This window comes from Natrix helvetica (assembly GCF_964273705.1).
Source record: "Natrix helvetica genome assembly, chromosome: 2".
NCBI classification, from domain to species: domain Eukaryota; kingdom Metazoa; phylum Chordata; class Lepidosauria; order Squamata; family Natricidae; genus Natrix; species Natrix helvetica.
The window spans coordinates 237475972-237502988 of NC_138552.1; the positions used below are offsets into that span (position 1 = coordinate 237475972).

General features: G+C 41.0%; 1 protein-coding gene across 1 annotated transcript in view; it reads right to left on the reverse strand.

Moving 5' to 3' along the window:
- The window catches only part of CAPN13 (calpain 13), a 115572-nt gene that overhangs the window by 22102 nt on the left and 66453 nt on the right, over positions 1–27017 (reverse strand). Inside the window, exons 11-17 of the mRNA XM_081945249.1 lie at positions 23275–23349; positions 22848–22999; positions 19913–20046; positions 12603–12766; positions 11721–11757; positions 7750–7809; positions 5286–5343 (exon numbers count right to left, since the gene is read on the reverse strand). Of these exons, the coding sequence (XP_081801375.1) occupies positions 5286–5343; positions 7750–7809; positions 11721–11757; positions 12603–12766; positions 19913–20046; positions 22848–22999; positions 23275–23349 (680 nt within the window). The remainder of the gene's footprint in view (positions 1–5285; positions 5344–7749; positions 7810–11720; positions 11758–12602; positions 12767–19912; positions 20047–22847; positions 23000–23274; positions 23350–27017) is intronic.

Consider the following 27017-nt stretch of genomic DNA (forward strand, 5'->3'; position numbering starts at 1 on the left):
TCCTGGCGCAATTTGTTTGTGGGTTAAGGGACATTTCGCTACAAAAAGGCTGTTGGCAAATCCAAATTTAACCCTACAAATAGCGCTAAACGAAGCAAGGGCATCCGAGTCAGCGGAAAGATCATCGGAAAGCATACAACGCGGATTCAACATAAGCCAGCCAGCACCCAGACAAACCAGTGTCCACTACGAGGACACCAACCCCGACTATGAGGATCCCGAGTTCGAGGACAGTCACCTGATGCGGAGCAGTCACATGAGGCCTGGGGGGAAACCCGGATTCCATTTGCCACCCTGCGCAAGCTGCGGAGGGAATCACCCCCGGTCTACCTGTCGGTTCAGGAACGTTGTTTGTTCACACTGCAACAAATTTGGGCACATCGCACGAGTGTGCCGGAGCGAAGTCCCTGGCTCACGGCAGCCACCTACATACCGCCAACAGAAGTCCAACCCAGGGGCTTGGCGAAATCAAAAAGGGCGCCCAGAGAGAAATCCACAAGTGTTTATCCAGAGAGGAAATCCCCAAAGAGCTGAGCGAGTGTATTCCCAGAGAGATTATACACAAAGAGCTGAGAGAGCGTTCTATCAAGACGCTCAACGAGAGTATTTTCAGGATACAGATGCTGAGATAGAGTTGACCCAGAGAGAGGAATTGCGAACGTATCTCACCACAATAAGTCAGGTCCGCACCAAGCGGCCTAAAAAGCTGAAAGTCACAGTCCTCTTGGAGGGCTCACCTTGTGAGCTGGAAGTTGACACAGGATCGTCCCTGACGATCATTTCATGCGCATCCATGAAACAGGCTATCCCTAGCCTCAGAAAGAGCCAACTACGCGCTCCAGACATCCTGCTACGAGACTACCAGGGGAACCGAGTCCCCATCGTGGGCCAAGGCACGTTTCAGATCCGTTTTAAGGACATCATAGCCCAGCTGCCCGTGACCATCACCAGCGCACCGTTACAGAACCTTCTAGGACTGGATTGGTTCGAAGCCTTGGGGCTAGAAGTCACCGGAATCAACGCCGTGGAGAACAGCAGCGCTGAGCAGATTTTTAAGGAGTTCGAGGATGTGTTCAGCCCCGGTCTTGGTAAGTATGTGGGTAAACCAATCTCATTCAATTTAGACCCCAAAGTGGTGCCAATCCAACTTAAACCGAGACGAGTGCCTTTTGCACTCCACCCAAAAATAGACAAGGAAATAGATAAGTTAGTGGAGCAAGGAATCCTTGAGCCGGTGGATCACGCGTGCTGGGAAACTCCCATTGTGACCCCAGTCAAGCCAGACCGGTCAGTCCGCATCTGCGCGGACTATAAATGCACAATTAATGTCGCGCTACAACAAAGCGCATATCCTGTGCCAGTAGTACAACACTTATTGCACTCGTTGGGGCCAGGAAAAATATTTGCTAAATTAGACATGGCACAAGCTTACCAGCAGTTGCCCATGGATAGCGCCACAGCGGAGGCCCAAACTATAGTGACGCATAGAGGAGCATTCAAATGCAACCGCCTACAATTCGGTGTGAGTATTGCTCCAGGTCTGTTCCAGAGCGTCATGGAACGGCTTTTGCAAGGGATACCGGGAGTCGTCCCCTATTTCGACGACATCTTGGTGTCCGCTGCAAACGAGGAGCAACTATTAAAAAGAGTCAGAACTGTTTTGGCCAGAATCAGAGAAAAGGGCCTCCGCCTCAAAAAGGAGAAATGCCAAATTAACGTACCTAGCGTAGAATTCCTGGGATATAGAATCGATGGTCAGGGAATACACCCCACTTCAAAGAAAATTAAGGCGATCCAGGACGCCCCCACACCACAAAATCAGACCGAGTTGCAGGCCAGGTCAGAACAAGAGGTCGAATGCGAAACGGAACAACGCCAACGCAACAAAAGCCAGCAGATCCCCGAACGCCAAAGCAACGAAAGCCTACAGACTCCCGAGCACGAAACAGAGAAAGCAACCGATCCTGCAACTACTTCCGATCAACCCGAACTGCGACGTTCCACACGCATAAGGCAAACACCAACGTACCTTAGAGACTATGTAACAAACCGCAATGTGCCGTCTAAGAGGAGAGGGGTGTTAGATATTAACATATATCGGAGCAAGTCTCCTCTCTGGTCCGCCGCTACGGCGGGAAACAAGTATCGCTCTGATTGGTCGAGAGGCGTACCCGATTCCTATAAAAGGGGAACCCTCCGATCACAGAGCAAGCTGGATCACTACTACTACTAATAAAGAGCTGTTAAGTCACTTCGTGTCCGCAGTCTGTTCTCTCGTTGCCCAGATCTAACACTCTCAATTATTTTGTAATCAGACGAGACAATGAAAATGCAATTTAAAATAGAACAATTGTAAAACATTTTTTAAAAAATGAACTTAATGTAAAGTCATCCATAAGTTGGAATATTATTATTTGGGACATTTTTCATTTGTTAGCTTCACTTTTCTACCCCCTACATCTAAATATTATACATAAAGAGGCAATACTTTTAAGCTGGTTTGCCACCAAAGTTCAATAGTGTGAATTGTCCATCCCAAGGATGAAACACCCAGATAGAACTTGATCAATGTGGTACATGCAGTACAATGCAGTGGGCCATGTGCAGATCTGTACATTGGGGAAATGAAACAACCACTTCATAAACGTATGACACAACATAGGAGAACAAACACATCAGGACGAGATTCAGCAGTTCATGGGCATTTAAAAGACACAGACCACTCTTTTGAAGACTACAAAGTCCATATTTTGGACAGAGAGGATCGCTGGTTTGAAAGAGGGGTTAAAGAGTTAAACATCATCTATTTCCAATCTACAACACAGTCCTTTCAACAATCCCAAGAAAGCTCTACACCCATTTCCACCACTCAGCTGACCCTAATGACACAAATCAACTTCCAGGTGACCTTAACAATCTGCTAAAAGAATGCAAATGACCAGCTGTCTGCAAAGAGTAGAAATCCTTCCACTCCCCACCATCCAGTCGGAGCTAAAGAAGCTTCTTGGATGAGAAGCAAAACATCTTCAAAGAAAAACCAGAAAGTCCAGTTGCCTCTTGAGAAAAAACAACAGCCCACCTTTGGGACAACCATAAACTGGATGACTGAGAATCTCCATAGACAGACAGAAAAAGAAAGATTTTTGTATGAAAGCTGTCTGCCTAGTATAAATCTGTCTGTCTGTCTATCATCTATCAATCTCTATCCATTTCTATGACTGTCTGAAATATCATTTTTATAGTAATGTTGTGGGCATGTTTGTTTAATATTGAATACATTTCTAGCCCATTTTTTCAGGGTTAAAAAGATTATGACTCAATAATGTAACATTCACAATCAAATCTAAAGTCAATATTCACTGAGTAAATCTTAATTAGGGAGTTAGAAGAAATTGGAAAGTAGCATCTGGTAACCCCTTAAGTTAAAATGCAGAATACTAAATTCTTCCTATTGTTATTTTTGTTATTCTATTCTTTCTACAGGATCTTTAAGCTATGCACAGAAAAAAACAATACACATTTCAATAAAATAATCTGACATCAAACAAGCAAGACAATAAAAAGGATTAAAAGTAAATAGAAATGTATAAGTGTTATAGCAATGTTATTTTGCAAGGGACTCTGGACCGGGAAAAATAGTTAACCAGCAAAATCCTGGGTGAGCCAGTGCTTTAGGATTGCTAGACAATTTTGGGGCCAGCTAGAATCAGATCAGAGCAAATAAATCTTTCAGATCTTCCAGAAGTCCAGGGACTTCCAAATATCTATGTAATTGCAGAAGTATCTTCATTTCCAATTAGGGTTGTGCAGACCTTTCAAGAGGCATTTTCTTGTGGTGAAGTTTCAAGTGGAGGACTTCTTCAATGTGCTTACGTGAGATGTCACAATGCCCCAGTTCTTACTTGCAGAACAGTTCCTGAAGTTTGATATGCTTTTCAAAAGTGCTTTCTGAACATTAACAGAAGCCACTTTCAGCAAAGTCAAGTGACAGACCAGCTCTGCTTTGATGCCTTATTGGCTGATGTACCTGGATGAGGCAAAGCACCTCATTCAGGTGAACCAGTTGCAATCAATATATACAACATATAAAGCCAAAAGAAGGGATATTATTGTTAGACTTCCAAAGAAGATGTATTTATTTTTCTTTTCACCTGTATCATATACTGGAAGTAAGGGAATCTGGAAAGGATTGACTAGAAGAATATGGGAAGCTGGAAAGTATTAATGCTAATCAATAAACTTTATTATGACCAAACTTGGAGTATTGCATTGAGTTTTGGTGACCATATTATAAAAAAGACGTAGAGACTCTGAAAAGAGTGAAGAAAAGAGCAACGAAGATGGTTAGGGGGCTGGAGGCTAAAGCATATGAAGAAAGGTTGCAGGAACTGGGTATGTCTAGTCTAGTGAAAAGAAGAATTAGGGGTGACATGATAACAGTGTTCTAATATTTGAGGGGCTACCAGAAAGAAGAGGGTGGTCAACCTATTTTACAAAGCACCAGAAGACAAGATAAGAAGCAATGGATGGAAACTAACTAAGAAGAAAAGGAACCTAGACCTAAGGAGAAATTTCCTAACAGTGAGAACAATTAACCAGGGGAACAACTTGCCTCCAGAAGTTGTGAATGCTTCAACACTAGAAGTTTTTAGGAAGAGATTGGACAACCATTTGTCTGAAATGGTATAGGGTCTCTTGCTTGAGCCGGGGGGTTGGACTAGAAGACCTCCAAGGTTCCTTCTAACTCTGTTATTCTGACTTTTGAGTTCTAATAATCAGAAATTCCTTTTGCTAAGCAAATTGGAGCCTCAGTCCTACTGAGACAGGAGCTCAGTTTAACAAGAGCTCAGTTATTCTCACTTAGCTGATGGTTTGCACTCTTAGATCCCACAGTAGTGAGTAAACAGAGTTAATGTGGCCCAATACCAATTATGCCTCTTACAGCAACTGAATAGAACCAACGCAAAAGAAAAATAAGGGGACAGAATCAAATGTAGATTACAGTTAAAACTGGACATAAACCAGGGGTAAAATTCAGCAGGTTCTAACAGGTTCTGGAGAACCGATAGCGGAAATTTTGAGTAGTTCAGAGAACTGGCAAATACCACCTCTGGCTGGGCCCAGAGTGGGGTGGAAATGGAAATTTTGCAATATCCTTCCCCCAGGAGTAGGGAGGGAATGGGAATTTTGCAGTATCCTTCTCTGCTACACCCACCAAGTCAAACCCACAGAACCAGTAGTAAAAGAATTTGAATTTCACCACTGACATAAACTATGAACTTTACCTTTGAGGAGAACACCATTCAGAATCCTTTGTAACTGTGAGGCATCTAAGTAGGAGTTCTAATGTAAAACAAACATACACACAAACAAAACATGCTTATGAGCGCTACGGTTCCTTGGAAACTTGTCTTGTTACTATATCCACTTAATTGAAGGACTCATGGTCTACGGCAGTGTTTCCAAACCTTAGCAACTTGAAGATGTCCGGACTTCATTCGCTGGCTGGGGAATTCTGGGAGTTGAAGTCCAGACCTCTTCAAGTTGCCAAGGTTGGGAAACACTGGTCTAAGGTCCCTGTCCATTCCCGGCGGAACATCCCAGGTTCAATCTCAGATAGCAGTTGAAGCATAGGAATCCTTTTGTCTTATTTCTCACAGTAGTTCTGAATTTTACATCTATGGAAATAATTTTTATTTATTTGGGGTAATTTGTAGCCTTCTCCACTAGCTCATTTTCTTTACCCCTCTTTCTATCCCACCCCCCCTTTTTTTTTCTAGGCTTCATTTGTCATTTGGTGGTTTTTTTCTGCAGTGTTCCAGATAGCACATTTTTAAAAATGCAAGAAAGAATTGCACCTGACAGATGTCAGAAGAAGAATCAAAATCTAGATTTCATCATTTATTTATGTGCTAATTTGAAGATATTGTTTCTTCTCTAAAGTTCCTTGATTCATTTATTATTGGGAAGTACAAATACAAATTCAGAGAGACAGGGATGCTTTCTTTATCATGTTCTATAGGCAAATAATCAGCCAATTTTAGTAACAAATGTTTCAGAAGTGGATTTCTCATAATATTCAGTTGCCTTAGAAAATGACCAAACAGGAAAAGCAGCAGCTTATGTGCTGACTGTTTGAATGAGCTTCCAATTTCCACATAAAGAAGATAATTTAAAAAACAAAAACAAATAAAACTGAAACACAGAGGAAAAAAACAACAGATGAGTGTTTCATTCCACAGTGATTTAGATGGTGACCCCATCTCCTCCATTAAGCTAAAATCAAGGTAAAAGTAACAGTGACTTGGGGGATTCAAAGAATCACAGAAGTTTGCAAATAAAAATTACAAACAAAAACAAAGAATTATGCTCAATTTACAAGCTCAGTAGGAATGGAAAGCAAAATAGAAAACTAAAGCAGAATGTATAGAACCTTGACAGAAAGAGAGAGACAGACACACACACAGAGAGAGAGAGAGACCATATAAATATGGATTTGGGTATAGATAATATAAAAGCTCAGTGGCTATATATAGAGTCACTCAGGGTAGGCTGCTACGGGTTCACCTGGATTTGGGAGAACCCATAGCTAACATTATGGCTAGTTCAGAGAACCTCCAAATCCCACCACTGGCTGGCCCCGCCCCTGCCCGCCACTGCCAGGGGTCTCCACTTGGCCTGTTTTGGATGTGAGGTAAGTGCAGGGCCTGTGTGGAGTTTCGGCGAGGGGGGAAAATGGGCCTCCTGGAAGGCACTCAGAGCCCGGGTGAGGCAGTTTTCACCCTCCCAGAGGCTCGAAGAAAGCCTCCAGAGCCCAGGGAAGGTGAAAACGGCCCCCACGATGTGGGGCAGGAGGCCAACTAGGCCACGCCCACCATGATCACACCTACCCAGCAACTGGGCGGAGAACCCATTGCTGACATTTTTGAAGTCCACCCCTGGAGCCACTGGGTTTTTATATTATCCATTATATTAGCCATTTGTAATCTTCCTTTTTTTTTTCAAGTTAGGTCTCAACTATAGCTTCTGAGCGATCATTAGAAAGAAAGGGGGATGGTTTGTTTTGGCATGTTCAAAGAGATTTAATAGGAGCCCTAGAAGATGCATAGAAGTCTTCCAGTAAGGACCTGCTTGGCTCAGGAGACTGCTATCGTTTTTTTTCCTTGCCCCGACTGCTCCTAAAGACAAACTGTGTGCACCTTTCACAGTCAGCGCCGCTGTTTTCACCTTTTATGTGCTGATACAACTATTAGCTGTGAGAGGTCTATTGTGCAGAAGCTTTTGGCAGCAATTTTTCTCTCGACTAAGTCAAGGAGTCTTTTATAACAGTTTATTAAGCCATTAACAGCATCTCCTGTGAACACATGCAGCTTGGCTCAGAAAGAATGCAAATCAATTACCCAAACATTGACTGATGCCTGCTTTCCAAATGTGGAAAGTGCAAACTGGAAGTAATTCTGATAGACTAAAATATGATCCAGGAAGCCACATCTATTTGTAGCCAAGGGTTACGGTTAATTGCTTGTTTGAGGAACATCTTTCTCCCCACAAGCAATCAACTCCAAACCATCTATTGTGTAGCCAGGTCCCTTGTCTGATTTGTCATAACAACTAGCAAATCAATAGCATTTTGAGAGATACCCTGGAGATCTGCATGGCTGAAGCATGGATTAAAAGTGAGATGGGAAAGTTCCCTTTCTCAATTCTACAAGCCTTGCTGAATCACACTTTTATTTCCATTCAACAAACCTGAGCAGCATATCTTAAGAAGACGCTTTCATAGTTGTCTGGATCCAAGATGAGCATATCCTGTATCAAAAAGAAAAAGGAAAAAAAATGTATAAGAATCAGCCACAAGAAATCAGTTCATATGAGACACTTCATTATTATTCATTCATTATGTTTCTAGCCATTTACAACAGGCAACATTGCGCAGCCAACCTCAAAAGCCTGACAGTGACAAAAACAGCCCTATTATCCGATCCTTCATGTCTTTCTATTTATCTAATTAAATTCCATCCCGTGGCATCCCGTGTCTAAACTTCAAATTGCCCCAAGCCATTTGTCAGTGCATGATCTAGGGAAAAAAAAGACTGCATGACACCAGCAATCAGCTAAAGAACCCCCCCCCCCCCCAAAAGGAAGGATGTTATTTTATGAGAGCTTTGTGAAATGGCGAGTTTTCAATGATGTCTCAAGGATGAGGGCAGGTCGCAGTGAACAGTGGGGGGGAAATGCCAGATTTAGGGAGTAAGGAAATTGGAATGAGACAGAAGAGCATCCATAAACCTGGAATGCTCTTGAGTATAATACTGTCTTTGAAATTTGCAGCTGACAAGCCCTTCAATGCTGGTTAAAGACCAAAGAGCTCACCACTATCTGATAAAAAGGAAATTGGCACAATCTCTCTGATACAGTACAGATTCGAATCAGTTGAAGCCAGGCTTCTGCAACCTGGTGTTCTCCAGTTCTATTTAGACCATCGGTCACCAACTGGTGGTCCATGGATCACTGATGGTCCGCAAAAACGTTTTAGTGGTCCGCAGAAAAATTATTTGCATTTTTTATATTGCACTAAATCAGGGGTCCTCAAACTATGGCCCCTGGGATGGATACATGCAATGAACATTTGTTTTGCTGCAGAGCGTCTCCCCCTTTGGAGTCTTTTTGTGTGAGTTGGAGGGGGGAAGAAATTCCGATGGGTTCTGCTTCAGCCTCCTGGTACAGGGCTTTGGGCGAAGGCTGGAGGGAAATGCTGCTAGTGGCAAAGAACTGGAGGGCCTTGTTCTGGTGGGACTGCATCCTGGCCTGTAACTGGCTGACCATCTTGGCCTGCTGAACCCACAGGTACCAGTACCTGGCCTTGCACTCCCGCAGGTCTTCCCTCTGCTTGGAAAGCCTATGCTCATATTGTTCAGTGAGGTGCTTCTGCTGAGCCTCCTTCTTGGTCAGATCCAATTTGAACTGAACCAGCTGTTTTGCCAACTCTTTCTCATGGTGGCTGCTTAGCTCCAACAACTGCTTCCTGTTGGGGCCCTAAGGAGCCTGGGCAGGCAGGCAAGGAATGGTTGGAAGGGGAGGGGCGAGTAGAGGCTGGTGAGGTGCCCCTTCATGTGAGTGACATTGAGTTGGCTATGCCCACCCAGTCACCTGACCACCTGACCACGCCGACCCATCCTGTCATTAGGCAGATCATATTAGTGGCCAGCGGGATTTAAAATTATGAATTTAGTAATCCCTGAGGTCCGAAAGGTTGGTGACCCCTGGTTTAGACTACACCTCCCTTTGCCCATTGCTGGTTAGTGATGAGAGAGACGCAGACAGCAATCCTGGAGTATGCTATATAGTGAAAGCTTCCTTAAACAATAATCTTTGGCAATTATTGTACTTCAAGCTTTTCTGAACTACCAATGTATACCACTACTAGCCATCACTGTGGCTGTATCTAACTTCTCTGAACTACTGATTTATTGCCCAAGCAATAGTTTCAGGGCAAATACGGAATTTACAAGACCCCCCCTCCCCTAAAAAAATCAGTGCCATGGTGGTTTGAAGTGTCTGTAATAAAAATGATGACACTCTAAGCTAACCAGAGTTACTCAATAGTGAGATGGATGATATATAAATTTAATTAATAAATAAAAACTAAATTACATGGGCATACTCAAAATTAAACCCAGTCACCCATAGCCCTTAGCCATAGTGGATGATGATGATGATGATGATGATGATGATGATGATGATGATAATGATGATTGATGATGATTGATGAGGGCCACTCACAATGGGGGCGGGGAATGACTACCCCCCAGCATCAATAAGATTTTCAGAAGAACCTACCTTAGGGAAGAGTTTAAGCAAGTTTAAAAGCTATAAAACCATGGTTTGAATGTTGGCTGGGGAATTCTGGGAGTTGAAGGCCTCCAGGCATAAAGTTACCAAGGTTGGAGACCCCTGCGTCTAGTTGGTCTTAAACAAGTTATTTAACCTCTCTGTCTCAGGAGGCTGCAATACTTCCACTGTTAATAAAAAAATGGTTGAACTTTACTTGGTATAAATTTGGAGCAGCCTTTTGACTTCAGTGTTAAATAGCATGGTGTCACAAGGACAATTAGGCAATCTATTTTTCAGGGCAGCCTAAGATTTAAGAGAATAAAATAGTGAAGCGCTACAGCTCCTTTTTCATTGATCCTGAGTGTTACAGTGGTGGCATTAAATGCAAAACAAATTGTCTGACCTGTTCCTCGCAAGAGAATAGGAAGATGAGATTTCAAACAGAAGAAAGGATAGCAATGCTAGTCCCGTTTTTCAATACTGCCAAAGAGGCAAACTTTCAACATTATATTTCATTTTACTGATAATGGAGAAATATACTGCATCATCTTTGCTTAATTCCCTCTGATAAATAATGATAACAATACTACTACTACTACTACTACTACTACTACTACTACTACTACTAATAATAATAATAATAATAATAATAATAATAATAATAATAATAATAATAATAATAATAATAATTTAAAACATGATATAATTACAATGTCTAATATACAAGCTCAGCATAATCAAGATCCACCTCGGAATAAAGCTTTAGCATCCCAGGAAAGATTAAGGTAGCACTGAGATAACATCAAAATAGGCACTAGATGAGCCTCTATGATCGAACATTGCTTTAATTGGGATGCCACCACTTAAAAGACCTTTTCACTAGTGACAACTAACTTTACTTCTGATAACAATGGCACTTAGACTGAAAACAGAGGCATCCATGCAGGCCTACGGAAGGCAGAAATTCTTTATGTGCCATACTCCCAAAGGCCTTTTTAAGGTTCATAATGAACATTGGTTGCTTCAATAGTTAATAAATAAAATCATGACTTTAGCACTGCCCCAATATAAAATCCAATGCTAGCCTTGCCTCTACATTTCTAAATACAGGGTGACTGCTATGGCTTGCAAGACAGTTCAGGCCAGGAGCTGCTTTTCAATTCTGTCTGAATCATAGAACATCAATAATAGATGGCTTTCATTTAAAGTGAAAAATTCTTCACTTCTAGGAAATGGCCCAAAAGGAAGATAGTTATCTCCAGACTTTAGAGATCAATTAGTGTACAAAGGCAGTACAACTATTTCTATTGGAGTGCGGCAACATTTTGGTGTCCAACGGCCAATGATTTCTTAGTTTTTTTTTTACTCTGCAAGTTTGGGTGGAGTTTAAGATTTCTTATTTCTTTATCATCTAACTTAAATTCATCTAAGAGCTTAAATTGTTCCTCGGGTATGTCAGCCTCTGTTTCGCTATTTGCTTTCGGCTGCCATTGAAATGGAGAGGGGGGGGCTGGTATTTGGGAGGGGAAGTTTAAGTACAGGAGAGATTGTACAAAGGGAGTTTTAGTCTCCTAAGGGATTTGCAGATTGGACACTGGGATGAGGGTTACCAGGGGGAGGGGGTTTGGTCACATATTGACATGTATGATTTCGTGCGTTTTTGTCTCAGATCTTACTTTGCTTAGCTGCTATCTTTTCATAACCAGTAAAAGTACTTTTAATTCTGCAAAATGGAGTTAAGTGGTTTCTTTCTTGGTTGCTGAGGGAGGCCGGCTTGACAGGTCTTATGTACTTGCTGCCTCAAAAAAGCACTCCAATATTGAGAATTGGAGATCGCACACATTGTACACCCCCAGGTTACCCATTTCTTCTTTATATCCACATACCTTTGTTGTCTCTGAACTGAATTCATTTTTTGACTCCCTAAAAGGAGGGGGAAAAATCACACACACAAAAATGAGAACTGTGTCAGGGCAGACTGTTTTTATTTATTGCTTACAAGATCCAGAGAAGACAGTGTGTTATCATATTCAACCTTGATATGTGTTTATCAAGCAATAGTGTGCAAATCATTATCTGTGCCCAAGTACTAAATTATGGTTATTTCCACAATTCTTTTTGACAAGAATGTTTTTTTTTTGTCCTCAGGGGAACCAAGGTTCACATAAGCAGTATGACTTTCCAAAAAGAAAATCGAGAATGAAAATTATGTTTTATTGTCTGATAAATCAAGACAATGGATTTTATTTATTACATTCTAGTAACAGCCCTCTGCACATTTAAGTGAATGTGAAGTGATCCAGGATAATACAACTTTGCCTTAGATCAAATTATCTTGTCCAATATTTGATACTCAATACCACTTATATTAGACTGAAATATCATGTAAGATGGAGATTTATATTTGGTTTTCCCAATGGTGCTTCTCAGATGATTTAATTTCATCAACAATAAAAAATCTTCTTCAGTTAAATGTTGCATACTACTATATTGCATACAAACTTTCAAGCATATTCAATTTCTCCATATTGATCATCAGATATTATCAAATGTAAAACACTGCTCCGTAACAAGAATTAAGTATTGTCAAAAATCAACCATCAAACCTAACAACAAAATATCATTGTCTACTAAATAGTTCAACTAATCCCATCAAATGTTCAGCAACTTTTTTTTAGAAAAACAGCAGCAAGCTTTTTTAAATGACAAAGGAAAAGGTGGATTTTCTTTGCCTCACACTATTCATGTTCGAATTGTGATTGCTTTACCTTATATCGCCTTGACTTCTTAGAAAGATTCGTAGAAGAAACTTTAATTCTTTGTTTTGTGTTGATGTCATTGGAATGATTATGTAATCTCCGGGTTTCAGTTGATAGGGAACGGTGATATCTCGTGTTACGTTAAGCTGTGTGTCATGAATTATGGTTCTACCCTTAAACAAAATATTATGGAAAGAAGTTATTAGTTACTTTGAAATGAATATTAACTTGCAGCCCTTTTTTGCCACACACACACACACCCTTTCACACAGACACACAGACTTGCATACATATTTACCAATTGATGGTAATAATGCTAGATTAGTTGTCGGGTCAAGGGTTCATGGATACCCATAGCTAAAGCACAAGCACATGCATCAGAGGTGGTATTCAGCCAGTTCTGACAGGTTCTGGAGAACCTGTATGGAAACTCTGAGTAGTTTGGAGAATAGCAAATAGGCTGCCGCCTCTCCCGCTGCCTCCCACCCTCTCAGCTGATCTTCTTTTGTTGCCCTGAACAGGAGTTCAGAGCTGGAAAGCAGGTTAGTGGGGTGGGGAGGGAATGGAGATTTTGCAGTAACCTTCCCCTACCATGCCCACAAAGCCACGCCTACAAAGCCACACCATGCCCACAAAGCCATGCCCACAGAACCGATAGTGAAAAAAAAAGAGTCCTACCCTGTTTCCCTGAAAATAAGACCTCCCCTGATAAGAAGCCCAATTGGGCTTCTGAGTGCATGCACTAAAATAAGCCCCCCCCAAAAAAATAACCCATCCCCTAAAATATTTAAATGCCATTACCTGAGGGGAAGGGGGGAATATGCCCCACGTGCCTCGCATGCACCTGCCATCCATGCGGAACGGCCTCGCGGAGGCCATTACCGCAAACTCTAGCTACCATGCCTCTTTTCTTAGTGGCAGCCACCAAATGAGTGGCAGGCCCAACGCCCCTAGGGTGGGCCATAGGCTGTTAAGGGGCCTCCTGGACTTCAAAAATAATAAGACCTCCCCAAAAATAAGGCCAAGTGCTTATTTCGGGGGTCAATTTCAGGGAAACACGGTACCACTGACGTGCATGCACTTTTAAAAAAAGAACTGAGATTCATTTGTTATAAATGGGCTAACCTCCAGATATCTATGCCTGAGACTATACTATCTGTAATTTATGGAAGATATAGCAGGATCAATGAGTGAGAAATATTTAGGGAGAGGAGATTTTATCTGCATCTTTAGGCTTGTCATGAGCATTCTGAACTTTGTATCGAATCCATTCCTATAAGAAAATAATAGATCCTGCCATATTTCTTGTGGCTCCAATATTTTCAACAAGATGGCACAATAAATAAAACGCAACCATTATTATTGTGATGACATATAAAGACAACATAATAAAAAAACCCGACTAAACAAATGCTTACAAAAACACCGAAGTGTACAAATCCCATTTAGAATGGTTACTCAGAATGGCACAATAATTTATGAGCCATGCCTTTGTCTGGGGGGGGGGAGGGGGTGACGACACACTGCTATCTTGAAAAAAAAAAGAAAAAAGAAAGAAGAGAAAGGGAAAAACATTTTCAAAGGGGGGCAAAGGAAATGTTGAACTTAGAACGTGATGAATTAAAACTTCAATAAACCTAAACAGGGACAACTCTTTTCAAGGAAATTGAATTTTTCTTATGTATAATCATTTCTTTTGTTCAAGATACCGAGAAGCTTTTATGGATTTGGATGTTTTTTAACCAAGCAACTTATCCTTAAAACTGTCTTGATGTAAGCAAGCTATTCTAACAATGGAAAAGGAAACTCCAGATTTTCTGTATATAAATATTGGATGAATGGTTTTTCTTTCATTTCTGTTTTCCTCCTCCTTCTGCGGCCTTTATATTATATACACTTTATACTGTTTTTAATTGATTTGTTGTGTGTGAAGTGTTTTGTAAACAGCTGTAACATGATTATAGAATGAGTATAGAAAGCAGCATAAAAATATCATCATGGTTTAGTTCATCACAGCACAGCCATCAATCAGGAGTATCTGAAATACCCCTTGAATAGTTACTGAACTGATGAAAAAGTTGAACCTAATTCAAGGTGACCAGATTTTAACATTGGTAAAGCAGGACACCATTGACCGGGAGGGAGGGAGGACGCTCAGAGGGGGCACAGCCAAGAGCGAGACTCGGTCTCCACTGCGGCTGCTGCCTGCCTGGCGCTTTCTCTCCCCGCTGTGCTTGGCGCCAAGCTGCTCTGCTCCACTCTCCCTCCCTCCCTCCGCAGACTCAGAGGCAAAACAAACAGAAAGGAGGCACGGAGTGGGGGGACCTGCCTGGCAGAGCGCTCACAGCCAGCAGGCAGAGGCGGTCGGGGACAAAAGGCAGGCCAGTGCCGGGCTCCTGCCTCTCCGGGCGGCTGAGCGAGTGGAGCAGCATCGCGGACAGCCCGCAACCAGGGTGGGGAGGTGGGCCGCGCATCACCAGCTCACCCATTCTGCGGTGCACCAGGTAAGGCGAACCAGTCCAGCCTAGCCGGCTGAGGCTCTTCCTGCTTGTCTCTGCATGCACGCCGATCCTGGCTGGAGCCATGGGGGAAGGGCCGTTTGAGTGCCCGGCGGGATCGGGGCCCCCAGGGAAGCCCTGCTCCCCAGCCTGCCAGGGTGGGGGGACTGATGGATGGGGGCCACCAGTGCCGCTTCCCCGTGGGCTCCATGCGCTGCGACCTCCGCCTTGTCTTGACCGCGCCACGGCTCTTTAAATGCAAAATAGCTATGTTCAGTCTTGCAAATTTAATATGTCATAAAAGTGAGTGATTTTCTATTATATTTGTCTCTGTAATCCTGAAGAAGTTGGGAATTACAAATGGGTTGATGAAGGTGCATAAGAAAAAGTATGTGAAGCTCAAAGAACAATGCAATGTGAGATTATTCTTAGAATAATAGGGCTTGAAGGGACTTTGGAGATTGAGAGATAGTCCAAATGCTGCTTTAACTGAGGGGGGTAAAAAAAAGAACCCTCCAATCTTGCAACTTCAAATAGATTGAATCCACAACTTGCAAAAAGCTGTTGTTCATCAATTAAATGGTGTTAAAAGAGATTACAGCAAACTTCTCACCTCCAACACTTCTACTGCAACTTCTGATTGATTATTTCCTTCCGGAATCCATTCGGTGAAGGCGCAGGCAGCCGACAGCTGCGCTATGCGCCCCCCCTTCGCTCCCTGGCTCCTGGGGCGAGACTGGAGACCCCCCCAATGGCTGCCACCGCTTCTGGGGGCTCCAGCAAGCTGCCCTACAGCAGGTGGTCCCTCCAAGACCCCCTGTGCTCCTGAAAGGAGCCCACCGGAGAGACGAGCAGCGGATGGCAACGTCCATCGCCTCCGGGGACCGGAAGTAATCTCTGTGAAAGCTCTTTATAAGTGATGGGGAACTTGATTTTTGTGATATTTTTGTTCTGCATGGACAAACCTTGCTTTTATGTGTACTGGATCTCTACACACAAGTTATTGTTTATAATAATTGTCTTATGTCACAGGACTTTCAAATAGCATTCCTGATATTTTATTGTAGTAATCTTCCAACTAATAAAAATTGTAATTTAGTATAGGCTTGTTACAATGGTTTTGGGGAAAAGACTGAATTGGTCTGTAAACCACAGTTGCGGCATATTATAAGAATGCTATCAGTAGTGAAGATGCTTGTAAAAGATAGTTCAGTAAAAATCTAATTAAAATCACACAATTAAAATTTGTTCTTAATGACTAAATTAACTATATTTATTGTCCAATTAATAATTTAATGCTAATTACAGCTTCTTGGATCAGAACACATTTCTTATTCTCTGCAGGTTCTTTCTCTTTGTTGCAAACTTTCCTTTGTATCTAGAATCATTGTTATATTGTAATATATAAGCACACAGAACAATATGAAACTTTAATATTTCCCTTACTTCATTTCATATGCAAGGTTTCATTTCTACTGGTTCTTTTGTTGTTTAATTTCCTTATTAAGGGTGTTGTTTGCCTCCTCAAAATCTAACTGGTTTTAAACGAAGTCCTCCTCGATTAGTTTTATAGCAGCTGTTTAAAAATATCTGTATGATTTATGCAGCTTATTTTTAAAAACACTTTCATATCAACTTATGATTGAAATTTGAAGAAAAAGATCAGTGTTTGCGAAATTAAAATAAATCCTTATCAAATATATAAAGAAATTAATCATGTAGGTAAGCAGTAATGAAAACTGCATTTGCAAACACAATGAAATTCTATTCAGATGAATGGATATAAATAATCCATTGTTAACTGCCAGTTAAAATGTTTGTCATTTGATCTATTTAGAATAAAAACCAAAACAATGCAGCCAAAATTATATAAACCTTCCCTTCAGGTAAAAAAATTGGGCTTTTTCTCTTTTATGAATGACAAGTTTTATAATCTTATATTAAGGACTTTAATTTTTGTATGTTTGGTGAAGTTTTGGAGGTGTAAATTAGAAACCCTGGCCTATATTGACTACTAACCACAAGGGGGCAGTGTAATGTACAATAGATACAGAGTTTTTAAATTTATCTTTATTTATTTGTTAAGTTTATATGCCACCTATTTCAATGTTGAAACGACTCTGGGCCGCCTACAAAACGATAAAAGAATAAATATAAAACCAAGTAAAATTTATGTGAATTAAATAGAGATTAAGAACCATGAGCACCAATAGTACAGAAGTGGGGTCTCCAAGTTTTAAGGTTCTTCTGGAAGGTCAGAAGGGTGGGGTCCAGTGGCAAAATCTTTTTTTTTTGCCAATGGTTCTGTGGGCGTGGCTTGGTGTGTGTGTGGTTCATGTGATTGTGTGGACATGGCCAACTTTTTTTTCACTTTTTAAAGCATTTTTTCCTGCCTGTTTAGGCAAATAGGTAGGAAAAATGCTTTAAAAAGTGAAAAAAAGTGATTCCAATGATTGCGTGGATCACAGCTGATCTGCATGATTGTCAGAATCATTTTTTCACTTTTAATGACAATTTTTTACTACTGGTTCCAGTGAATATGTAGTAAAAAAAAGCTTTAAAAAGTGAAAAAAAAAGTTCCTTGACAATACGTTGTGCTGCGCAATCCTCGGAACCTTTTTTTTCACTTTTTAAAGCATTTTTACTACCTATTTACCAGAACCACTAGTAAAAAAAGTGCTTTAAAAATTAAAAAAAGGTTCCAAATGATCACGTGCCACAGCTGATTGTCATGGAACCTTTTCCCCCCACTTTTTAAAGGTTTTTTTTTTTACTACCGGTTCAGGCGAATCTTACCATTTCACCCTAGTGGGGACAGATCTCACCTGTGGCAGCAGGATGTTCAAAAGGGTGGGGACCAAGACTCTTCTCCTAGACCCCCTCCCCAGGCAAAATTCCTTGACAGACAGGGTTTTCATCAAGCCCCTTCTGCTAGAAAGGATGGGCAAATCCTATTGGGCCAAGATGTCGCTTCAGATATGTTAAGAATTAAAGACTTAAAGATTTATTCCCCTCTTTGTCTACTATTCTGCAGGCAGTTTATCCAAAAGATTTTTAATCTGAAGTCATTTATTTTGGTATGCACAAAGCGTGCATGTTCTTAGCTTCTCCTGGGTAGGCTGTAGCTAGCTAAGTGCTTTGCCTATCTCTCTAATGTATTTTTGTAAATAAATGCCCTTTCTGTAATACTTGTACCACCTGCTTCACTAATCCTTGCTGAAGTCAGATTCCTATTCCTAGAAATATCCGCATGCACATGTAGAACAGTTCAACCTCCAAGAAAAGGGCAATTTATCTTTCTGAGAATCATACGAAGCTGAAATAACTACAAATTTGCAGCCAGCCTCACGGGCTAGGCTATAAAGATTTAATTCCGATCTGACTCTCTACAGGAGTTGCTATAAATGAGTTTAAACAACTGATGCTGTCAAAATGAACAGTAGCTGAGTTTTTACTGGGTTTGCAAAATCAGACAGGGCTGCTCAGAAATAAGAGGAAGTATAAAGCACACAGAGGAGCATCCTAAAGTCTGTGGAAGTAGATTAAAAGACTAAGGCAGAGAATATTTTTAGAGAATAGAGCATTGCCTCCTTCATTATAAATCTCTTCAGAGGCTACTTCAGTGCGTAGGTGGTGTTGGGAAGAAGACTGTTAAAACTTGCTTTAGGATGGGCAGTAGCTAAAAAGTTTCTCTCTCCTTCTCAACAATGTTTGCTATCCATTTGGGGAAGATATATAACCCCCTTCCTCCTGACAGAGGAAAAACAATGAAAACCAAGCAGCTGGAAAGCGAAGACAAACAGGAAACTATAAGGGCAGCTCAAAATTTCAGAACATAATTTTTTTTCAGTGATGCTGGAAGTGGATATATTTATTAGAAAGTTATTGCAATTAAATTTAAATGTTCTCTGCATGAGAAAAGTGGTATATCGATTTAGACCAAACAGACAAAAGACCAGAATCTACACAGGTTTTTGTTCAGTGATTTCCTCGGATAACCTCCATTCGTAGTCACAATGGTGATGAAAAAGGAGTTTTGTGATGAATCCTTCCATTTATGACCTTTGAAGGTCTATAAGACAAAATAAAGCTGAAGCAAGCTCATAAGCACAATCACAATTTCACTTAGCAACTACTTCGCTTAATGATCGAGTTGCTGATCCTGATTGTGGTTAGTAAGCAAGGAGTAACTAGTAATCACAGCACGAATCCATATTTGACACCTTTACTTACCTCACCTCCTAACCTTGTCGGGATTTGACTGCTTGAAGGAAGCTGAATCCAAAACTTTGCATTACCCAATTTCCCTTTAGACAAAACATCTAAACAGTTTTGCCATGCTGTCTCTGAAACAGCAAGACAGGCTAGTTTCTCATTGATGGGAATTCTTGTTTGTTTGTTTGTTTTATTGGATTTATATGCCGCCCTTCTCCCAAAGGACTCAGGGTGGCATACAACATTAAAAAACACATATCACAAAAGTTAAAAAGAAATTAGATAAATATCCAAAAAAACAAACCCAATTAATTGCTTCATCACTCTTCCCACTTTCCCCATTGAAAGAAGGAGCAGGTATTTTTTCTTTCTATCTCCATAATATTGCACAGCTTTGAGTCTTTAGCTGGCAAGAAGCCAGAAGAGGGTTTTGCATAAGTGTGTATGTACAGAAGTTTTTTTTTCTGGCATAAATAATAAGTAATCGATGAGGCCTCAAAAATGGCAAAATGTCTCCTCCTAATTCAGCCAGGTGAATCGTGTCACTTTCATGGCCCAAATGTGTCATGGGGACAGTGTTTCCCACTTCTAATAGCTCTTACTCACCGTTTTTAGCTGGAAACCTATAGGTACCAGCATCCGTGAGGTATTTGCAGGTCTTTGCATCAATGCTACTACAACATTGTCTTTAGTCATAAAGTCTGGAACTTTGATGAAATATTGATTTCTTGAAAGAGAATCTATTGTGGATTAACAGACATGATAACACAAATCAGACTTGATTAATACCTTCTTTCACTCTCTTTCTCATCACACAAACACACACACACACAAACACACAATCTTTAAATACAGGCAAGCGGATCTAATATCTTCCAATTGTTATTTAACTCTAGAAGGTCACTACCCAATGCTATCAGAGAAGATAAGGAATTCCATTAGTAGTTACAATTCTGAGAAGTTCTCAGACCTATTTACAAAAGAATAATGCCATTTTATCTTGGACAATTCCTTGTTAGAAGGAGCTTTGATTATTGAGCATCATTGTAATTTATTCTGATATACTGCAGCCACAATATGTTTTGAACACTTAACATTCCTGAACTAAAGCATGCAACCTCTCAGTTTAGTTTTAGTTTAGTTTAGTTTAGTTTATTAAATTTATAAACCGTCCCCTCTCCCCAAAGGGACTCGGGGCGGTGTACAGACAATAAATATACAATAGACAACAAAATACAAAACCCCAGACAAAACAACTTAAGCACACAGTCTGTACAATAAGCATAAACTAACTGATAATTAAAACCAATTAAAACAATTAAAATTCCCCAGAATTAAAAAATTTAAAATGCCATCCAGGAAGGTCAGGATTAGATTATACTTATAATTGCGATTGGGCCAGGCCAGCTAATTGGAACAAGTGGGTCTTGAGTTTCTTGCGGAAGGAGCGGAGGTCAGCAGTAATTCTAATATCGGGGGGGAGGTCGTTCCAGAGGGTTGGGCCCATCACAGAGAAGGCCCTACTCCTGGGCACCGCCCGCCCACATTGCTTAGCGGATGGTACCCGGAGGAGTCCCTCTCTGTGACAGCGAATTGGTCGCAGGGATGTGTGGGGTAGGATGCGATCCCGTAGATAACTGGGTCCTGAGCCATGGAGCGCTTTAAAGGTGATAATCAACACCTTGAAACGCACCCGAAAAGCAACAGGCAGCCAGTGCAGCTCGCGCAGGAGCGGTGTTACATGGGAGTACCTAGTACTCCCCATAATTGTCCGCGCGGCTGCATTCTGGACCAGCTGCAGCCTTCGGGTGCATCTCAAGGGGAGCCCCATGTAGAGAGCATTGCAGTAATCAAGGCGGGACGTCACCAGGGCATGAGTGACTGTGCGAAGGGCGTCCCGCTCCAGTAGGGGGCGCAATTGGCGCACCAGGCGAACCTGGTGGAACACCCCCCTAGCCACGGCCGTCACATGGTCATCCAGCGACAGCCGGGTATCTAGGAGGACGCCCAATTGCGCGCCCTATCCACTGGGGGCAGTTGTTCACCCCCAATGGCCAGAGATGGAACCTACTGGCTAAAGCGGGGCGCCGGTAGCCACAGCCACTCCGTCTTGGAGGGGTTGAGCTTGAGTCTGTTGTCTCCCATCCAGACCCGGACGGCTTCCAGACACCGGGACATCACCTCGACGGCTTCGTTGGGGTGGTTCGGGGTAGAGATGTATAGCTGAGTATCATCGGCATCTCAGTAACCTTTGCCAAGGAATAGTGACACAGAAAACTGCCAGGTATTGATAGACCACTGATCCATCAAGCTAAATATTTTCTCCATTGACTGGAAACAGCTTCACAATTCCAGTTTTCTGGAAATTTCAGAAATTGAAACAGGGAGCTCTGGCTCCGTTAAATTCAATGAAATGAATGTCAAGATGGATGCACACAGATTATACATTCATATGTTGTAAATGTCATAAGCTTCATGAAATAGAAGGCCATTCATTAACCTTGTGTAAGCTGATCTTTGTTAAAGAATAGCAATACTCTAGATACTGTTTCATGTTGAATGCAATATATCAACATTTTAAATAAATGCATGTGTAAATAACAAATCTAAAATACAAATGACAGACACTTGGAAATAATGTAAAAATAACTAAGATTGCAATTCTCATTTGTCTAAGAGTAAGCCCTTTTGGGACTTATCTCTACATAAACTTGTGTGTGATTGCATTGCAAAATGCTGAAGTATTATTTAAGTAATCCTGGCTTTACATTTTGGGTCTCCGATAGTGATGTGATTACTAACAATCAACAGCAATTTGGGCACATAATGAGTCAAAAATGATTATTATTGTCACCATCATTTTTTCCACAAATAAGTGTATTTAGAAATCCAAGCTAATTCTAATTTGCCCTATTGTTGTCTGTTTTAAATATTGTTTTAAATTCTTCATTGAACGTCCTTTCATTCAGTGATTGTTCAAAATTACAACAGCATTGAACGAGGGATATTTTACTACGGGCCCTCGTAATTGTAGAAGTTGCAAGGTCCCAGTGATCACATGATTATGATTTGGGCATTCAGCAACCAGTTTGCAATCACAACATTGCAGAATTCTGCAGTCATGTGATCACTATTTGTAACATTCACGTGGCCTCCAAGAAGCAAAGTCAATGGGGAAGTTGGCAGGAGATTGCAAATGGCAATCACATGATTGTGGGACACTGTGACCATATGGGAATCATCTAATATTGGCAGCTGGGACTGTCGCAACTGACATCATAAGTTGGCATGGTCATAGATGCCGCGTTTTACAATCACATTGCTTAGTATTAGAGTTTCCATTTCCAGTTACTGTCAGCAAAACTGGATTACTTGTAATCTGAATAAAAATTCAAGAGGTACTACACAGACTATCATTTATATTACATACAGGGCATAAAGTTACCCATCTCCAGATTTGCAATGTAACTAGAATATTGTTAAACATGATACTCCTGTGAAAATGGTTTAGGATATCAACTTATTACCTCAGGCTACTTACTTCGAAAGTTGCTTCCTTCTGGAGATAATTGGTTGAAATATGAAACCAAAGACCAAGACGTATTGCTCTTCTTACCGAAATCCAGGAATGTGGGCAAGTTATTACAAACTGACAGGAATGAAAAATTCTCTTTCAAATCTTCAAATGATATCCTGAGAAAAGAGAATGTGGATTTGGGCTGCAGACAAATGTTAGTTATCATTTCTAGTGTGCATTTGCAATTTTTAGAAGCCTAAAAAATTCCTAGTATGCAAGTATCTAAGTAGGTAGGTATGTGTGTGGATACAGGTAGATAAAGATAGAGATGATTTAGATTTAGATTTGGATTTGGATTTGGATTTGGAGATGGAGTTGGACATACTGTAGAGAGATATGCAATTTAACATGGAGAAATCTCCCAAAGCCTATTTCATGAATGTGATAATACCAGAATTCGCCATCAGCCCTGTTCACATAGAATTTGTCCTTGAATGATCGAGGGACGTGATCCCATTCCACGGAACTGTAAAACAGATCAAAATAATGTATCACTTGAAAGATACCAATAGCCTTGCCATTGTAATGCTAGTTTATAGACCTTTTCATGCATGAATCTCCACTTTGAGGAGTCACATTTAAAACTTGAAGTCCAAATGGTGGAGAATCGCGCCCAAGAAAATGCCACCCTCCCCCAAGGGTGCATTTCATTTTGCATTTCTTTTATGCAGAAAGATTAATTTGTTCGATATATTTTGTAGTAAACTTTTCATCTGCACGTGAGCTTGGCCTGTTTTACTACAGAGTTCGTGGAATTCTTCTCATTACTGGATTCAGTTTGCTTCATTCGGCTGCTTCTAATGCTAGTGTGACCTTTACAACAAAATTGCAAGGATAATTACAGGGGAAGAGAGTTCTTCTCTAATGAGATAGTCAGCTTTCCACAACAAAACCCAGGAAGTGAATAAAATAGTTCCTGGAAAATAGGACTGATACAAATACTAAATCCTAACCAATTGTTCCAAGCAATAGAATTGAAAACAGTGACCCTGTTCAGTTCCCCATTGTGATGATTTCTGCAAATCATGTAGTGAAGTTGCAAAGAATCATTTTATCATGAAAACAAATATAGGTAGGTAGTGCTCTTTATAGCAGTTGCCTCCTATTTCTTGAAAGAATGCATGGACCTCTCCTGTCATTTATTGTTACAGATAGTCCTCAAGTTACAATGGCAATTGAGACCAGAATTTCAATTGCTATGTTGTTGTTGTTGTTGTGAAGTCATGTCCGACTTATCGGGACCCGGTGGACAACATTCCTCCAGGCCTTCCTGTCCTCTACCATCCTCTGGAGTCCATTTAAGCTCATACCTACTGCTTTGAGAACTATTTAGCTTCAATTGTTAAGAGACATGTAAATAAAGTAAAGTGCAATGTGACATGAATGCACCACTTAGCAGTGGAAGTCTTGGAAATCCCAGTTGCCATTGTAACAGGATTGTGCGAGTTGTTAAGCAGAAAGAGTGATGTGACTGCACTGTATGTTTATAACAAGATTCTGATTTAGGTACTGAAGACTAGTGTGCAACTGCTGGATGACTTCCGGTTCCTGCTGGCGACGGACATGTTGTCCACTGCTCGTCTCCCCGGTGGGCTCCATAAGGAGCAGAGGGGGGTCTGGAGGGGGCCCCTGCCAAAGGGCAGCTTGCTGAAGCCCCCCGGAATCAGCAGCAGCTGGCGAGGGTGCTTTTCAGCTTCGCCTAGGAGCCGGGGAGCGGAGGGGGGGGGGCGGTGCTCTGTCTGCCCTTTTGCTGAATGGATCCAGAGGAGAGAGTGTACTTGGAGAAGCACGGCTGGAGCCTGGTGGTGGGGAATCCATCCTGAACTCTCTGATCATTTAAAAGAAAAGCAGCAGACTTCTGTAAATTCTGTGTTCAACCTATTTGAATGGAGATTAGCGGGATGGTTTTCTTTCTTCTCCCCCCCCCTTGGATTAAGCGGCATTTGAATGATCTCTCTTAGAAGAGAGAGAACAAAGGCTGACCTGTCACTTGAGCTAGCTAACTGAGAAAGATCGTTTCACAACTGCTAGAAATGACTGTGGAGCCGTTTTTTCTTTTAAAAGCTTTGATAGAGACTTCTGCTTTCTTTCTCCCTGTGGAAAGAGGAGCCAAGATGGTGCCCACCCTTCTTTGTTTGTCTACTTATAAATGAAGTCTGCCCTTTGAAACTACCTTCAGCCTTATTACTCTCTCTGAGGGAAACCGAGACCCCTCCCTGATATGTGGCTCTTCTGAACTTTGACTATTTGATCCCCTTCTTTTGGTTTGACTCGGTGCCCTGGAACAGTGAACTGGCGCTTTCGGCTCTGTTTGCCTCTTGGGATCAGCACAGATGCGCAATCCTCAGAAGCCATCTTTTTGGGAAAAGACTTACATCTCTGAATTTTAAACAAATGGGGCCTAAGAAACCACCGACAGGCAAGTCACTTTCGGCCCCCTCATCTGCCTCCTCCAGTCCCAGTATGCAACAAACGAAAATTACCTCACTGTTACAGCAAGAAGGGACTGGAGAGGGACCAAAAGAACTATCTGTTTCTCAAATGTTTCAAGAACTTATGAGGGCTCAAAATGAATTGAAAAAAGAAATGACAGAGCTCAAAGAAGAACTCAGAGATGTTAAACATCATATTGCAGAAAATAAACAAAGGATTGTGGTGTTGGAGGAGGGTGCAGCTGCATTGGGGGAAGAGATTAAAACAATCCGGAAGGGAAATGCAGATTCGGAAAACTTTTTGGCAAAAATAGAATTTGAAAGAATGTCCTTTTTTCTTAGATTCCAGAACCTACCAGAGACAGAAAATGAAGACCTTAAGGATATCATGAGTACAATCTTAGCAGATTATATTAAGAGAGATAAAAAACAGCTGTGGTGGGATATGGACCTAGTCTATAGGATAAATTCAGCATATGCTAGAAGTCATAATGTTCCAAGGGAGGTACATGTTAAATTTCTCAGGAGGACCACAAGGGATGAGGTGCCTGGGACCCAAAGGGAGAGGCCATTGAAATATAAAGATGAAGAAATCACCATCCTTAAGCAGATTCCAAAAAAGATAAGAGAGAAAAGGAGGAAGTATTCCTCCTTATCAAAGAAACTATACAATAAAGGAATTTGGTTTAGATGGTTATTGCCAGAAGGAATGTTGATCTTTTGAGAGGGAAACAAGATAAGAATTAATACAGTGCAGGAGGCAGAAGCCTTCATTAAAAAGAATTTCCCCCTCCTAGAGGACGAACATAGTGAAGGTAGTGGAAGGTACACTAAGGTGCAAGATAAGAAGGAGGTGGGGCTGAGGCTTCCTCAGGGACGGAGGAGCAATATCGAAAAGGCTCAGTTCACAAAAATAAAAGTATTTGAAATAATAACAATTGGTGATACTCTAGAAAGTGACAAAGGAAAATGAATGAACACATTGGTTGACAATATAGAATAAGACCTTGTTTTCTGCTTATCTTTTATAATTTGTTTTTAAGATTGTAAAAATTGTGAGTTTTGGATGGGTTTCTATCACTAGTGTGGGAGCTGCCAAAAATTTTTGTATCCCCTTACCTTTTCCCATATATGTATAAAAACCAATATTTTTTTTTTGAAAAAAAAAAGACTAGTGTGCAACTGAACAGGAAAAATACCACTGAAAAAGAAACGACACAAATTCCTATGCTAGTATGTTGAATCTATGATAATCAATAGGTGGAGAGGATTGAAGAAACCTACTACTGATTTACATGTGTTTTACATGTATCCGTGGATGAAAGTCAATAAAAAATGACAGGACCCAAAGATACAATATAGCTGTGCAATTCTCAATATAGAATTTTGGAATTGAAAAACAAACTAGTAAGTTTCAAACATAGTTTAAGACTCTTGCTATTTAATTAAGAAACTCAAATTCCAGACAGAAATTCAGAGGGAGTGATTTTTTAAAACCTAACATTTACTTATGCAGATCAGTCATCGGCTGGTCACTGAACTGGAATTGCTGGGAATAAAAGTTTACCATCATCATGAACTGAGGATATGCTTGGAATGCAGGTCAGGTTCAATTAAGGTCAAGCTCAATGTTCTCATTGGTTAAAGTATAGTCTTGGATGGCCTCTTTATTAAGAAAATAATTCTTTCCAACTCTGACTTC